This window comes from Taurulus bubalis, assembly GCF_910589615.1.
Source record: "Taurulus bubalis genome assembly, chromosome: 9".
In the NCBI taxonomy this organism is placed as follows: Eukaryota; Metazoa; Chordata; class Actinopteri; order Perciformes; family Cottidae; genus Taurulus; species Taurulus bubalis.
The window spans coordinates 18,382,274-18,399,414 of record NC_136597.1 but is presented as its reverse complement, the minus strand read 5'-3'; the positions used below and the strand labels follow the sequence as shown (position 1 = coordinate 18,399,414).

General features: G+C 40.6%; 1 protein-coding gene across 1 annotated transcript in view; it reads right to left on the bottom strand.

Moving 5' to 3' along the window:
• The window catches only part of tjp1b (tight junction protein 1b), a gene marked incomplete at its 5' end in the record, with an annotated part of 61,690 nt that overhangs the window by 13,868 nt on the left and 30,681 nt on the right, over positions 1–17,141 (bottom strand). Inside the window, 7 exons of the mRNA XM_079223284.1 lie at positions 816–960; positions 1,074–1,242; positions 1,907–2,013; positions 2,349–2,664; positions 2,875–2,977; positions 3,095–3,219; positions 3,770–3,826. Coding sequence (XP_079079410.1) covers positions 816–960; positions 1,074–1,242; positions 1,907–2,013; positions 2,349–2,664; positions 2,875–2,977; positions 3,095–3,219; positions 3,770–3,826 — 1,022 coding nt within the window. The remainder of the gene's footprint in view (positions 1–815; positions 961–1,073; positions 1,243–1,906; positions 2,014–2,348; positions 2,665–2,874; positions 2,978–3,094; positions 3,220–3,769; positions 3,827–17,141) is intronic.

Genomic DNA, 17,141 nt, shown 5'->3' with positions numbered 1-17,141 from the left:
CTGTTTGGCATATAACATCATCTTGAAGACTTTTCAAGTTCCATATCAAATAAATCAGCATTTTTTTAAACTGATGCATCAAAAATTCTCTAGAATTTGACATCCTCTGCCTTTTGGAAGAGACACACAGTAATATAGGTTGAGCACTGAACTTTTACACAAAAGGTGAGCAGAGTTTTCAACCTAATTGACCAAGACTGTCTCTTTTGCAGCTTAACAGTTTACTTTTATTATCCTCAGGTCAATAAGCAGTGTGAAAGGGGAACAACTCTGGTGCTCTATCGAGTTGAAATGAAGAATTAATGAGGTACTTTCAAACAAGGTTACAGTCAAAGAAGTGCTGAATGTGGTTTGACAGCTGGTATTAAGTCAAACATAAAATCGAAAGTCTTTCGCAGCCAAAAAAAACAGAACCAAACAAGTCTGTTTTAATAAACTTTGACAGCTAGAAGTTAATTACGACAAGATCAGTTACATAACAGCATCATAAATATGAATAAAGAGCTGAAACTAATTATTGTTTTGACTTGATTAATAGGCTTATAATTTTCTCAATTAATTATTATATAAACAGTACCCATCACACCTTTTCTGAAATCCAATGGGGATGTTATCAAATTGCTTGTATTACCGAACCTAAAAACAACAAAATCATTGACTAAATGATTGATTGTTTCTTTTTATTAATCTTTGTTATTGTTGGATTACTACAGTTTTATATCAACCGGAGAGAGAAAGTAGCAGAAATGAAGTAGCAAAACTGAATCTATATGAAAAGGAAATACTTAATAAAGTTGTGGATGGAAGGTCTCTACCTGCCATTGCTGATTTGTGGGGGTGAGTGTCTGGAGTGGTCTGAGGGTTCAGATCTTCTGTCTGGAGAGCGGGAGCGGCTGCTACGATGTCTGTCATGCGATCGATTGGAATGGTCGGATGCCAGAGAATGGATATCTGAAATGTCTGATCAAACAAAAGCCACTGTTTAAGGACGACCGTCTGAAAAACACATGGACAAGTCTGGTTTTCAGCTGCGCCCCATTTCAGCTGAATCCAACACTTAACACCACTCTCACCGTCTCGGTCAGAGGCGTTGGCTGAAGCAAGGCTGTCATCAAGATCAGGGATGTTCAGCAGGGTGGCCCTGTCGTCCCTCTGCACTACCATTTTTAGCTTGCCCTTTGACCTTTCTATCAGCTTCTTGGCGTCTATCAAGGAGAGGTTTTCTGTCACTGTGCCATTGATCTATAGAAAGAGAGAAAAGCAATTAGCCATGACAAAGACCAGAAGTTAAATTAAAAAATAAATAAAGTAGTCTTTGTTTCATATTTATATTATTGCAATAAAGTTGTCATATGAGAAGCTACGTTCAGGCTAAAAATGCATAGTCCAGAAGGCACAAGATCCCATGCAAATTAGGTGCATCACTGATTTTATTTGTCAGGGGCAAATCAATTAGTAAGCTTCAGATTGGGCTGTGCAGTATCAACTAGCACATCATTTTGACAATTCCTTTCTTTAATCATTTGATTAACCTTTCATTCCTTAAGCGGTAGCATTCAAAGAGTCAAATGACATGCGCGAGAAGGCTGAATGTGAGAAGTGATTGAATTAGAACAGCTACAGTTCAAAAAGCACCCCTCATGCACATAGATCTATTTCATAATGTGAACGAATTGAGTAACATCAGGCAGATGAAGCTGCAACTGTAAGTGCTGTTATACAACATTAGATAGATAGAAAATTAATTACAGTGAGTAAATTCCAGCACAATATTAATTAATCTCTCCAAAAAGGGGAAAAATGTATTGTATTATATTGTAATTTTCAATTGTCTCGTTCAGGTTTAATATTTGATGGTGTATACATATCAAATTTCCAGCAGGCTTCTTGAAGACCTATGCCTCACCTTCAGAACAACATCTCCTTCCTGGATGTTGCCGTCTCTGGCTGCCAGGCTCTCGGGGGAAATGTCCTTGACAAAGATGTGGCTGGCCAGGCGCAGGCCATATTCTGCTTACAAAGTGAACGACAGCAACAAAGAGCATGTTAGCACAGAGTTCACGTGGCCACACCGCACTGACCACACTCGGCTGTCAAGCTGCTGCTCCCACTGGGATTAACAGTACTGATTAAAGAAGATTAATTGCTCTTTTACTTAGGTTTACTTGAGTAAACTTGGATTTTGCTGCGGCTGGCAAGTTTTGTTTACTCTGGCAGTTGACCAATGCTGATTTGGAGGTCTTATTCTCTCCTTAAAGTCTGGCTGTCGGATAATAGTTGGATAAATAAAATGGCAGGTGGATTACCTCAGAAAACCTTCTTTGTGCCCTCGACTTTGTGAGCCTCACCTTCATTTTTGCGGGATTTGACAAGCGTGACCTTTGCGGGACGTGGGGGCAGGTTGTGCGAGTGGCGGTCTGAGCGCGGGGAGAGACTCCTCTCTCGCGAGCCGCTGCGTTCACGTTCCCTGTCCCTTCGCCCGCTGCTCCGGCCACTGCGCCTGCCCATGGCCCCGCCCACGCCGCTGTAAGCGGCGCTGCGTATGCTCCGCGTCTCGTAGATCTCTTCATCATAGCTGTCCTCCTCCTCGTCATGCTCCGACATAGTTTCCCTCTCCCCTAGGCGGCCCATGGGGACATGCACCTTTCTCTTCCGTCTGATTGTCTGGGAAAAGGAAATACAATATGAGATCAGTAAGATGAATCAATTACTCCCTCACATTGTACATTTCTACTAGTCAATTGTGAAATATATATAAGAAATGTCTAAATTACATACAATTTGATAAAAAAAAATACGTCAACATCTTGTAGTTTCTGGCGTAAGTTTTATCCAAAGCGTTCGAAAGGAATTCATAATGGACTGTTGACTCACAATTTTGGCAATTTTCCCGCTTTTACGAAGCTGCTGGACTGCGTACGCGTGCTCCACATTGTCCATGGAGACAGCATTGACCATAACGACTCTGTCATTTTCCCTAGAGAAGGGACAAAGAGATATGAGACATGGTGGAGTCTCTCTGTAGCAAGAAGGGTCATTTAATACTAATAACTTGCAAATTGACCAGGCTGCCAATAATAGAGCAATATCTTACTGCAGTAGGCCTTCTGCAGGGCCTCCTTTCAGCACATCCGAAATGACAATGGAGGTCTCGCCACTCTGAAAATGAGGGTTATCCCGACCTCCTGATATGGCTATCCCGAAGCCAAACCCTGGTGCCTGCATACAGAGAAACATGGATTAAGATGTTGCTATAGCTTTCCGTAAGGACCTAAATACTGAACATAATGTAAAAGTCTGGATACAGATAGACAGCGCTGACTGACTAAGAAAAAACATATGCATATATGTACATATGCCAGTAAGCCAAATCTACATTATTACAAAAGATACACAACATCAGTATTCTTCACTGCCAGCAAGCACGTACACTTGTAACTGCATCTTCAGTGTAATTTGAATGCACAAAATGCACTTTTAGTGTCTGTTATTCAGGCTCCCAAGACTGTGACAAATGTGAGAGAGAATTATGCAGAAAAGAAAAGCACTGTGATGACTGATGTTTTGTTTATTACACCTGCAACTGTGTACAAGGTAAGCACAGTTCCTACATGATGTAATGCTGGAAATAGGAGGGAAGAAAAATGCAGGGATGAGGGATGGAGGCAGAGATAAAAAAAACAGGCAGGGGAGAGAGTTATCTGGACCAGGACGAGATTCAACACAGACAGAAGTAAAGAGCATCTGAGGGAGGATAACAGATACCTACCCTGTGTAGTGTTACTGTGTGCTGTTCCCAAATGACAGTCTCCTCCATTGCTGCACTCTGGAAGACAGAAACACAGTACTGTTGGTGGCCGGATCATCTTATCACAGAAGGGACACCCACAGAAAAGCAAATATAGCAAAAGGTCACTGGTTCAAGATTCTCAAATGTTATTATTTTATGGTGAGACAAAACTTACAAAAACGTTTTATTAGGCCATCAATTATTCTGTCAAAACACAATAAGTCACAGACCATTAAAAATAATTATTCAAATTGATGAATTGTAACATTTCCATGTTCAAGAGAGTTTGCTCCTAAAATGAATTTACACTGCAGCCAGAACTGTGAATTTAACCTTATCTAAGTCAGCAGGATGGACCTTCATATTCTAAGTGAATAATGTGGATGTTATCAGCACAATCTCGCTAATTGCCTTCATAATGTGTACACTTCAGCTTCCAGCCTCAGATGTACACCCATTGCTTCTGCAGTATACTTAACATGATCTTGAGTTGAGAAAATTAATAGCCACCGGATAAATTTGTTTTATATATTATGACTTGCATAAGTCCGGCACTGGAAATAAAGGAGGAAATTAACAATACTAAAAGCCTGCACTGTCAAATGTAGAGAACAAAAGTGCATACTGAAAATATTAAGTCAGAACAGTCTAAATCATAGGCTTTATGGAAGATAATAATAGCATTTAACTGAAGTCCATTTCCACTTCGTCCCCTCTACGAAGTCTAAAGTTTCTAGTAAAAGAGGAGCATAGTCTCAGTGGGCTCTTCACATGCGAAATCTAATAAGGATGCAACCTGTCACAGCCACTATACACATACAGGGCTGCACCCAGCAGGTTATTGAGTTTGCTTCACTGTTACCTATTTACAGTGAGGCAGATAGCACTGTGTTGTGCTTGGTTTTATCTGCAGTGCACTCACACATTGCCAAACAGACCATACACTATCACCATACTCTCCTTCCTCGTACATTCACAGTTTGAGGTCCCATGTTTCCCGGGCATTTTTTATACATCATACAACACAATGATAAAAACCCTGCTGAATAAAATGAGTCCACACTAACAACAAGTCTTTGGTTGTTGATGTGACCGAGGATGTGCTTCAATTCCACAGAGGATAAGCTGAAGATCACCTCCTTCAGCTGTTAGGTCAGCACTGTCCTCTGCACCCCACTTCTTATCTTATCTCTTCTTCTAGATCATTCCACCGCCACCACAATCTCACGACACATTAGCCATTCAATGACTGCATATAAAATACTACGAGGTTCATCCCTCTGGAGAAAATTACAATCCACATCACAGCACTTAATGCAATAACCCCCATTTGTCATGTAAATTGATCCTCAGAGTGTAACATTAATGGGTGAGACTATCACACATTTTCTCCTGCTTTGCTGGTAATTTCTTTGACACCTCAAACACTTACAGTACGGATACCGAGGCAGAGGACTCATTGGAAGAGAGATCTCTCATGTTGCGGCACATTAAAGTGTGATGACAGACGAGCAACGGGAGATGAACCTTACATTAAAAGCAGCATCAGTTTCGGTGCTTCTACCCTCAGCTGACATCATTGCCACCTTGTTGGCAGCTTCATACCCGAAACGTCTCGCAAGTGTCAGCCCAACTTCCTGTTGAAGATGAATCTGCACCACATCATCACGCCAACCTGCTAATGGTATGGCTATCAAATTCCCTAAAGTTATAATAAGCCACAGGAAAACATTTATACAAAATAAATAAAATAAAACTGGGTGGAAAAAAAGAACATGTTTTGTACGATAGAAAAATCGGAGGAAGTAGTTTACCCGACTGTCTCTGCTGCCATCCTGTTTATCGTCTTACAACCAGGCTTCCTTAAACACGTCGTCCTCTTGTCTGTCATGACCTGTCAGCCAAGAGCCATCTTTAGCTAGTGTCTGGGAATACAGGCAGCTGAATAAATTGCCACAAGTGGCCCCAGACGTTCTCAGCTTGGCAGCAACAGTCACAAACTCCTCAAGCAGCTTATGGTGGGACTCATGCAAGGAGGGGGAACAAAGGATTGAACAGAAAAGCTCCCCCTGGCCTTTTACATTGAATACACTGCACTTGAGAAAGGAAAAAAAGACATCTGAATATTAACAAGACTGCAGAAAACAGAGGCATGAATTCTCACTGGAAAGTTTGTTCTGTGGGGAGGAGGATTTATGCCTGTGTCTTCTTGATCAGCACTGTGGAAACGCTGACGCAAAGAACGTTAACGTTTCGTCTAAATTTATGGATGGTTTGTCACTAAACTGCAACGTTATGGGAGGTACTTGTTTCCAGTTGACATTCCTACTTCCAGAAATTCTGTATTGGCATTTATGAAGCATAACACAAACACGTACACACACAAAGCTAACATTTTTAGGCCTCGTGTTTGTGAGAAATGTGATTTTGTTGTCTGGAAAATATGATTAGAGAATGCTCACTGTGTCTGATCCAATACAAATAAATTACCATAAAATTAATGGGATGTATAATCCCAAATGAAGCAAAACAGAAGAAGTCTAAAATAGAGTAAAATCTAAACAGAATTTAGTAGGAAAAAAAGATTTAACAGATCCTGCAGTGTGTATCTCTCGCGTCCCACCCTCCATTTTTTTCTCTCTCTCTCTCTCTCTCACACACACACACACACACACACACACACACACACACACACACACACACACACACACACACACACACACACACCACTTTGAAGGGATGTAATTTTGCTTTCTCCTCCTGCAGAGCGTGTTGCTCTGGTAACAGAGGGGGAACCGTGTGGTGTTGTTCCAGTGGCCTGACATTTTCAGGCCGTGTCTGAAGGTTCCGCTCAACCGTGGGAGGTATTAAAAAAGAAACAGCTGAATTAATTTAGAAACAAAAGCTTTTTTTTATTTGAAACTACCACTCTTTTTTTTTGTTGCATCATGCGTCTCGAAACGCAGTCTTCACTAATAACAAAACATGTTACCTCAAAAGTGCTGTTCTTTGTAGGGATTAACAAAGATAATAAAAAAAGAAGAAAGAAATGCTTTGCAGCGCAATAAAACCAAAAACTACACTACATGGCATTCTGTATTCAGTCTCACAGCCGAACATATTGGTGCTCTACTCAGAGGCAAAAGGCACTAATCTCAAAAGTCAAGTAAACATAAAAGAAAGAGAAGGAAAACGTTTGAGTCGACTGTGCACTGCTCGTGTGGACAGTTTTTACTAAAGTCGCCTCAGTATCCAGTGACTGATGAGTTTTTGTGGCACTGTTGTGTACGCCCTTTACGGCCACAAACAACTGGTGCCAACAGAAGCTTCAAGCCACAAGCCAGAGCTGGCAGCCGCTCCACAGCAGAGACGCACCATGTTGGTTGGGTCATGCTTGGGGGATTACAACCAGGCAACTTGGGAGCCAGCACTACGACACAGATGGACTACAACACAGATGGATCGCACACAGCTGAGTGGAGAAAGGACAGGGGAGCTGTGGGCAAAATGGACTATGTCAATATATAAATGGTAAAAGACACAATTATTCAATAAACCTGGTGTGGTTTAATTCTTCGGCAGAACAAACTATTTAAACATGCTTATCAAAGAAATACTTCAACATTAGTCTTTTTAAAAAAGGTACTAATTCCACATGGGAATCAATTTCGGGTTTCACCTAGTGATTTTCTATTATCGTAAATTAGAAACGATTAGTTGATTAATCAATTAGTCGATCAACTGAAATTAAATCAAAAGCTATTTTGATAATAGATGAATCATTTATGTAAATTAAAACTAAATCAAAACTAGGCTCAAGCTTCTGAAGTGTAAATACTTTGTTAGCAAACTAAAACACATTTGGGTTTGCACTGGTGGTTTGACAAAAGCAGCTGATCTTGGTGCTACATTGGAAGCCAAATAGCAAAAATACAAAACCTTATCAAAAGTATATTTGTGTATTTTCACTTGTTCCATTGGCAGAAATACCTTGAATTCATTGTTTGTTTGTTTTAAACTTGCTTTAGACGTGGCCTTTATCTATTTCTTCCCTTTTCAGATTATGTACTGTAACTACCACAAAAACAGAAAACAGTCAACCCAAAGTCACCTGAAACCAACTGGTAAAGGCAATTGATTTGCTATGTTACAAGTAGTAACTCAGGTTCCATTAATCCACACTTTGTGTTAAGTATAAGATCTGCACCGAAACAGAATAATAATAATAATATATACACTTGACAAAGATCCTTAAAACCAATGAGTCCCCACAATCCTATCCTCACACGACCAGAGATGACTGAGGGAAGCTCAGATGGTGTTTCATTTTATATTCACTTTGGAGTATCATTAAAATTAAAGACTGCTGGCTCCCCAAATCTCTATTCAGCAGAAACACAAAATCATATGTCTTCCAAAGAGGGAACTGAGGCAATATGGTGGGGTGTTCAATTATCTGACTAAGAGAATAGATTTTGTGCTGTAGTGTGGTTTAGGGGTGAGGCAGAACCTTATTCAATTTTGACCGCTCTGGGACAAGAGTGGCTAAAAATAGCTCTCATTAATTCTGCCGTTGTGATGCTGCAACAGAGTGATTTAAGGGAAACTTGCAGCATGAACACTGGAGAACATTTAATAACCTCTTGTTATATTAAATACCACAGACTGACTGGAACAAATGATGCACTACAGCATAGAAAATACATTCACTATCTCTCTAGTGCCCATTTGTTGGATTTGTCTGTAAGGCCTGAGGAAAACAGAGAGGTAGATCATTTTCACAAAGCCTTTACAGTTCCAGTGCAGTGAGCATGTACTGTTGCTGCTGGGATACTCAGAGTGGTACCAAAGTAAAGTTTTAGCATTGCATTTTGATGATTAGCTGAAACAAAACCAACTTAGGTTTTTCTTCCATTCAACTTATATTTATTAATTCTATTTCTAGTATCAGTTTGAGATAAGACACTACTTTTTTCGGATCCTCATTTGAGACCCAAATGAGCTTCAACAGTCCTACAACTGCAGATCCCCACATGATGAGAGCAGCAATAAAGCTAAATGTGTTTCAGTCTCCAGCAGGGAAAGAAACATCTCATTTGTTCTCAAGTTCTCAGTCGTCAGAGCCATACGATCATTAAATCAAACCAAGAACGACACTGACACAAACGACTAGCAGGCCAGCAATGAACAAATTGCTAGAACAAGGATACTTTCAGGACAGTGTGCAAGTTGCACTGCGGCCAAAGACAGAACACAACAACAGGATCACGCTCCACTGTGGCTGCTGGCAGTGAAGCAGCAAACAAGTAGAATATGATGATTGATCACTTCAGAAATTGAAAACAATGTTCTGGGAAGTGCTGACAACTGCTAAATCTCCCAGCCTCGGAGAACATATTCAAATGCTAATGAGGGCCCATGCCTCAGCACCAGTCAGGAGGTCCCCTGGGAGATAAGTCGCACTCTGAACATACAACATGGTTAGACACTGTACGGTGGACCTCTAATGGAGGGGGAGATAACAGAGAGAGGCAGCAAAGCACAAGTGATAAGAAGGTTAACAGATGAATCCTATTAGCTCTGAAACTAAAACTTAATTGCCAACCATTAAATCCATGAGAACACACACACACAGGCGCACACTAGCAATATTTAAAGGCTAAAGTAAAACAAAGTTCCACTGTATCCCCTTCATCTTTTTAATGTGTTGCTTAATTATTCAGATACAACTGGATGCATACAAGATCAGAGGTACTTACATCAATTCATCCTGGTCACTACAGAGAACACAAACAAAGGCGACTCCAACCTCCAGCTACTCCTCAGTAAATCCAGCAGGAGATTCCTGCAGACGCACATCAGCAGCCTGAGCGCACAACCGCACCAATCAGTGCTAGGAGGAACTGACCCCCACCCTCCTTTCTCTCTTCTTGGCTCTGGAACAACTGAAATTACGACCACAGGTGAGGCATTAAGAAACACACCCTGCAGCTACACCCTCCTGCTTCCTCTGCCCCTGCAAAAAGGTCTGCCTCATGTCTTAACATCTTTCTCTTTAAAATGTATCCCTCACTCCAACTCTCTCTTCACACGCTCATGGGATCGAAGCAAATCCCCTCCGGCTTGGCAGCGATCTGTGTGGGATCTGCAGTTCCGCTACAGCATGGGACTCCTCTGTACTAGCGAACATCCATCCGCAGTGTAAACTGCTGTATCGGACTTAACCCCTGAGGTGCCGGGTTGAGCCAGAGCAGAATTCATTGGTTCTCTTTGCATGTGAAACATTATTACGCCCCTCTACCCCAGGTGTGCTGCATTTCATGCATACATTAAGCTCCAGTATCAGCGGCATCCCATCAAGGATAACTGACTGTCAAACTGACAGTTAATAATAAACAACGCATAAGGACATTTTACTTAGTTTTTTACACTGCAGCTGAAGACAAGACAAATTAAATCTCCATTAAATCTCACCTCCAACACCAACTATATTAACAGGTTGCTAATGGAGCAGATAAAACCAAATGCAACAACAACAAAAAGGAAATCTGAGAGGTGCAGGCAGAATGAGAGGAAACCAACGAGGCACATGTGACTCATGTAACATCCAACATTCAAAGAGGAAGGAAATTCTGACACCTGTAAAGGCAAAACAATGTTTAAACGGTTAGTTATTACAGATTTCTTTATTCCATTTTCTCTTTAAGGGACAGCTGATCTGGTAGTAGCATACCACTACTAATTACTCATTTTGTTTGCAGCTCTTTCAAAAGTAGCTCAATAAGTTCAACTATTTTATGGGGAAATAAACTCAACAGCCTGCACTTAAGATTGCCCAAGGAAATGCTCATTATTGTACAGCCCAAGTTATGATGGGGTTTCCAGTGTGGTAACTAAAAATTGCTTCATTATGAAAAGAGCTTACTGCATTGCAGTTTCCAACAAACGCAAACTGAGAGCATTGTTCTATCCTGTGGAAACCATCTTAGTCGTTGGTTTCCAATCAAGCAGAATTTAGAGGACAAGGTTAGACAACTTGTCAGAAGTGTTTATATTTGTTTAAGTAGTTAAATCATGTTACCTCATTAAGACTTCTGTGTTTTGTATAGAGGGTCATACTGCATGGCTGCACAAACATGTGAATTCATCCTAAGGCAACTTCCAGCATCTGCAGTATGTTGCAACCACAGACACACTGAGGCGGTCTGTGTGGTCGATGAAGGACTGCATTTCACTTCACCCATGTTGGAGCCATTTTCATATGCCTGATTATAAAGTGTTGGACTTTTGTAGAGGCTTGACTTGACGTGTAGCATAAGAGTTGAATAACACGCAAACCAAACGTTCGTATAGAAATATTGTTACTCAAGTTATTTTTTTGTACACCATCAAGTCCAACTAGTGTTGAAGGTGATTCACATGCATTTACATTAATGAATAACTTGCATGGACAAACAAACATCATGTGCAGCCATTGTAAGATATTTGTTTTTTTGTCCATGCAAGTTATTCATTGATATAAACGCATGTGTATGATATTACAGATCACTTACACAAGGGCATGATTTACATACTCCATCTTTGTCCTGTTCTGTGTGCAGGAGGTATTGACCACTGACATGTAGGCCCTGTGTATCCACATAAAGTAAATGGGAGATGCAGCTAAGAATGCAATTTCATGTTTTGTTACAGATTTGTTTTAGTCTGAAAGAAGAAATGCATCACAGTGAAAATATACAACAAATCCACAACATGCAATGGCAGGAGGGGAAATAAAAAGAAAACAATACCTTAAAAGCCAAAACAAAGCACCCAAGTTTGCCAAATGGAGATACAGTGAAATTACAATTTCACAAACATGGATCTACCCCAAAAACAAAAGGCCATGTGGGTCATGACGTCCCACACATCAGTAAGGATAATGATTGAGTTGGACAAGCCTGACGGACACCCAATCACCACTGGCAAGGGAAACAAGTTAAATTTAAATCCCTCAGAGCAGAGCCGGAGAGTGGTGACAGATTCCACACATAACTTGCTCTCTCCACCAGCTTCTGACTACCAGACTCCAAATTAATTATTTCTACATCAACTTAAAGAGGCATGTAAGGAACCCAAGCAGCTAAATGCTTTCAAGTCTGCAGTTTAGCCACTACTATGTCTTCTTTTAAGACTTCATTCGGGACTACAGAATGCAATTAAACTCAAAACAAATCTTATAGATAAATCTTTCTTTTCCCAGCACATTTCAATAATGACACAAGAATTGTGGTTCAGACAACTGGACTTACTTTTCAAGCTGTAAAGTTGTTCTACTGTTGCACTAATTGTATCTATCATGTAAAGGTGTCAGCATTTAAGTGAAACATGGTGCAGCAGAAACACGTTTTGTTTTTTTACACCACAATTAGTCCAGCATTCTGTGACATTTAGTTTCTCAGTTATGGATACTTGAGCAATGTACTGTGAGGTGATTTAAAATAATTGTATTGTTTTTACAGAGTTGTAGTATGTATTAAAACAGAATCAATCCTGTGACTACAGATATTTTCCGCGACTGCACTTTTTGACGAGACATTGTTTATATACTCGCACCTAAAATATATTCTTAATATTTTATTTAGAAAAATAATAGAAGTGAAACTAAAGTTGTCATATCTGAGGAAAATACTTGACAAAGTTACCGGAGTGGCAACAATTTAGTTGAGGGATGAGTATTAAAGGCAGTCCATGTGGCAAATGGACATACAGCATAGAATAAAATGTCTTTGTGATAGTTTGAAAACACAGAAATCTAATGAGAACTGCTTTGCATAGATATAATGCTTCAGTACGTATAACCAATGATTGGGTATCAGTTTCCAAAATTAAGGAAGCCGGAAGGCAAACCTTATTTGATGTGCTAAACACCGAGTATGACTGTCAACACTTTAATTAACAAGTTATCTCATTAAATTTGTTTAGACATGATAATTAGCGGTTATTACTTTATTAGCTGTCATAATATTGATGCTGACATGAGTTGTGTACTTTTTGTTCAACAGTGTAGACCCAGTAAACATTCCTCAGTGGAGACAAGACACATATTGTGTTGCTGGTTGTCTTTCTTTTATCATAACACATTTTATAATTCAAGATATCATTAATTGGAAGACGTATTTCTGTCCACCTGGTTATTTTAAGTCCAATTTACACTCTTTTTTTGAGCACCACCTACTCCCGAGAAGGTATGCGACTCCTTATCTTCTAAATGCTCCCATTATTTACCATATAGTCACTGACTTTGTCTGTCTGCCGTTTGGTGCTGAGCAGGTAGTGTACTTTCTTTTCTTAAGAAAACTAAGGAAATTATACAATAAACACCCCCCCCCCCCCAAAAAAAATGGACTCTTGCTTTGAGTTTGGGTTTACTTTACACCATTTTCCACCCAAAAAAATATTACAACAATAAATAAATAAAGTTCAAACCGTAAATACTTGTCTCAGGGACAGTTGCTCAGGGTGAGTGGAGTCTATTTTCAGAATCCACAGCTTGAGGCAGTGATCATAACCAGAGCTTGAGTGTGTCTTCAACACATGGACCAGGAAATCAGCCTCTGAACTCAATCAGCCCTGTGGAAGTTATCAGTGCCCAACACAGAGCACATAAGAGGGCAGGAATGTGCTGATAAGCTGAGCCACCGATCTGCACCCCGCCTTCTCTCAGTCACAGTGATTGAAATGAGGACAACGGAGCCAATGAAAAACAGTAATGATAAGGGATGTTTCTGCGCTATAAGAAAAAGAAAGGTTCGTTGTTGAAATGTGATTGATGAGAGATTTTGCAAGCCTCTCCATCCTGATAGTTTCACACCCCTTTCAAATTGGGATTTACGATGGACAGGATTTATCTAAGCAAGCTTCTGTATAACCGATATGAACATAACATAAACATGCCATTTGCCAACACAGAGACTTACTGTTCGTTGGGGACATGGACTTTAATGCCATAATTCTTATTAAGGTGTTTGATAGGAAGTCTTAGCGTGGTCATGTATCAAAGCAATGACCTTTCAATGTGCACAGCACCCAGCAATCAATCTCCCAACTCATTCAACCAACCCTCCAAAAAGTAGGCTAAAAATGCGATAGTATAATATATGTAAGGAGCCAAAGATAATAGACATACGATATTTAAAGCCTGACCGACAAAATGTAATTTGACAAGAGGTATTTGTATGCGTATTACAATCTGCATTATATTTTTTCCCTGGAATTGGTTGTGAAGGTTGACCAAAAACAGACGATACAACAAACATTAATACAAAAAATGATCTATACATGCTGAGATGTGTGACTTGTGTTTTGTGCAACAACCTCTCTCTATTGGCACCAGTTATATTTAATTCAAGAACAAGGATGCATGCAGAGTAACATTTGAGTGGACCTAAAGAGGGGCAGGATTAGGCTGCAATGCAGAACAGAAAATCCTCCTATATTGAAAAAAGGGATTAGATCTATTAGCTCAAGCAGGGTGAAACAATTAGTGTCATGAATACATCTCAGTCTGAAGTCTCACCTTTCAGCAGATGAAAATATCACAACAATATTAATTATACAAAATAGTCTATGGTGTAGTTAGCAGAGATATAATACTTAAGGATAGCTCATTGCAGGCTAACTCACTCAATAATTTTCGTTTTATTGTAGTAGCACCTCTAGGGTATCACTAACACTGAAACATGTGCCATCTTCACAGTCGCTCACCATTTTTTGGCATTGTTTTCCAGCAGCCCCTCTCTCCACAGTTAGACCATTAATCTCTTCAAAGAGGTACCTGTGTATATTTACATTGATCTCATTTAAATGAATAAAATAAGCCATTTGGCTTGGCATTAATATGTGTGCATACCTACGATAAAAAAAATATAGAAAGTGTCAACATGCATGATATTAATAGAGTAATGCAGTCTCATTGGTACGTCTGTTGTCACACTGGTATGCATTAACCAGCAAGAGATAAGCCCGTCATACCTCAGTTTCTTCAAATACACAGGACTACAAAACTCCAGTCAAATTCAACCTAGGTAGGCAAAATATCAGACACATTCCCTTCCAAAACCACAGTGACTCAGATGACTTCTGCGCCCATGACAGCTTAGGTCAACAAGATTTACAGGGCAACATGTATGGCTGCCCTTGAGCAGCTAGATATTCTCTTCTTTTCAGGCGACATGTTTACCAGAAACATCCCCTGCGCAACACTGCCAATGAATGATAATGAATCATCATACTTTCATTGATAGATATTCCAATTATAGATTGTAATGTACATATTTTATAGTAAAATAAGACATGTCATGTTAGTGAATGCTTTAAATTCAAAGGATGTTGCCATTATAGGAACAAAACCAATTAGACAACTCAATTCTGTGACAGGACCAACTGATCCACCCCACACTGTCCACAAAGTAAGCAAATACAACCCAAATGTGCTGGGCGACAATGGCAACACTAATACCTGATTCTGGCCACTATTAATGATGTTCATCTAAACAGAGGTTGTGAAATATGTTTGCTTAAAGATAGGTTAAGAAATTCACATTGAATCACAATATTATGATTAAAAGAATCTGTTACTTTAATATCCAAGATCATTTGTTCATATCCCAGCTCACCATACTGTAATTTTGCACACCAGTGAATAAAATAAGCAGTGTGCAATGTTATCCGTCCATATACTAGCTGTAGCTATGACTAGTCTAACGAAATGCCAATGCAATAGAGTGCAGGTGCACCTTTTAGCAAAACAAATGATAACAGTCAACAAAAAAATACAGTCCGTTATTTGTATATATTGACCAGGTGATGAATAGAGAGCTAGCTGTTGGTTCATGTTAGCAGAAGTCTGTTCCTTGTTATGGAAATGTTAACAGCTAACGTTAACTAGTTAGTGTTAGATAGTTATATGAGCGATGCTAACCAAACACCGGCTGTAGCTCACCGGAAAGCCCCCAAACACAGCTGACATGACATTATTATGACAGCTGGTAACATGACAGGGACAGGGTCAGGCGAGCCGGTATTTCAGTGTCACCAAAACTTAAGCCAGTTGAAAGGCTACCGTGAGCCAACTGCTACCTAGCTTCACCAAAGACCCACATAAGTTTGACTCACGGACCATCACAACAAGGCGAGCCACCGCTTGACCTTCCGTCTAATTTAAAAAACCCGATGTCATATTTCTAGCAGCTGGCCTCGCGACACTGCTCCCTCCTCGCTTTTAGCAGTGTGACACTTAATTAATCGTGTGCCCCCTTTACACCACTCTTGGTCAAATCAACCCCAAGCTGGCCGACATTTTGTTCCAGGAGCTAGGCTAGCTCATCACAGCTAACGTTACCTGGAGGCTGCGCGCACTTGTCCCCCGTTGACAGCTCAACCGCTAGGCAGTTTGTCACTTGACGTTATCGGTTACGCAAGCTCCGCAAAAAATAAATAAACAAATAGGGCAATGGACACCGTTATTCATGCTGTCAGCTGGAAGATAATAATAGAATGTTGGGCAACTAGCTAGTCACTTAGCATAGCGCGTAGATACAGTTTGCTAGCAGAGCGGTAGCTAAGTTACCGAACCGTTATCGTTCGCTCTTGCCCGCAGAGAGACACACGTCCAGTCAGCTGCTGCTGCTGCTGCTGCTGCAGAGAATACACTCTCCCAAAATGACGTACTCACGGGCAGAACAAGAAAACCATTCACCTTTCGTAAAAGCAATGGTCCTCGCGGCGTGCTTGTGAAATTCTTACAGAAAAGGGAATGGAAAGGTCTTCCTGGTGTGGCTCCAGAGCAGCAGCCGCCGCACTGCAATGGCAGGCAGTGGATGAAGCCTTCTCTCCCCCCCACCCCCTACTCTGCTCTCACACTTCGGCTGCCGTCACCGCCGCGGTGACAGTGACAGGTTCGCCAGGAAGAAACCATTCCGATTTGTCCGCGGGGTGGGAGGGGTAGGGATGGGATGCAGAGAGGCTGTCCACAGCCGCAGCAGCAGCAGCAGCATCAAGCGCCATTCCAGCGTGAGAACAAGCGGTCGTCGATGAGGGTGAACATACACCGTTCATTAGACAGTTCTTCGTGAACACAGCAGTGTCCACTTTATCTGTAGGACTGGAAGCGACTCTTATCGCTTTGTCGTCTATTTCAAATGCATCAATTAATAAGGACAATACCCTGACCAAACAAATAAATACAAGGCCTAATTTTCCAGAAGTCTACTGCATTTCTATCACAGAAACGTCCCAATACCATTCTCACTGCACAATGTTCCATAGTTGACCATAACATAACGATGTTAAATCATACTACAACGCTATT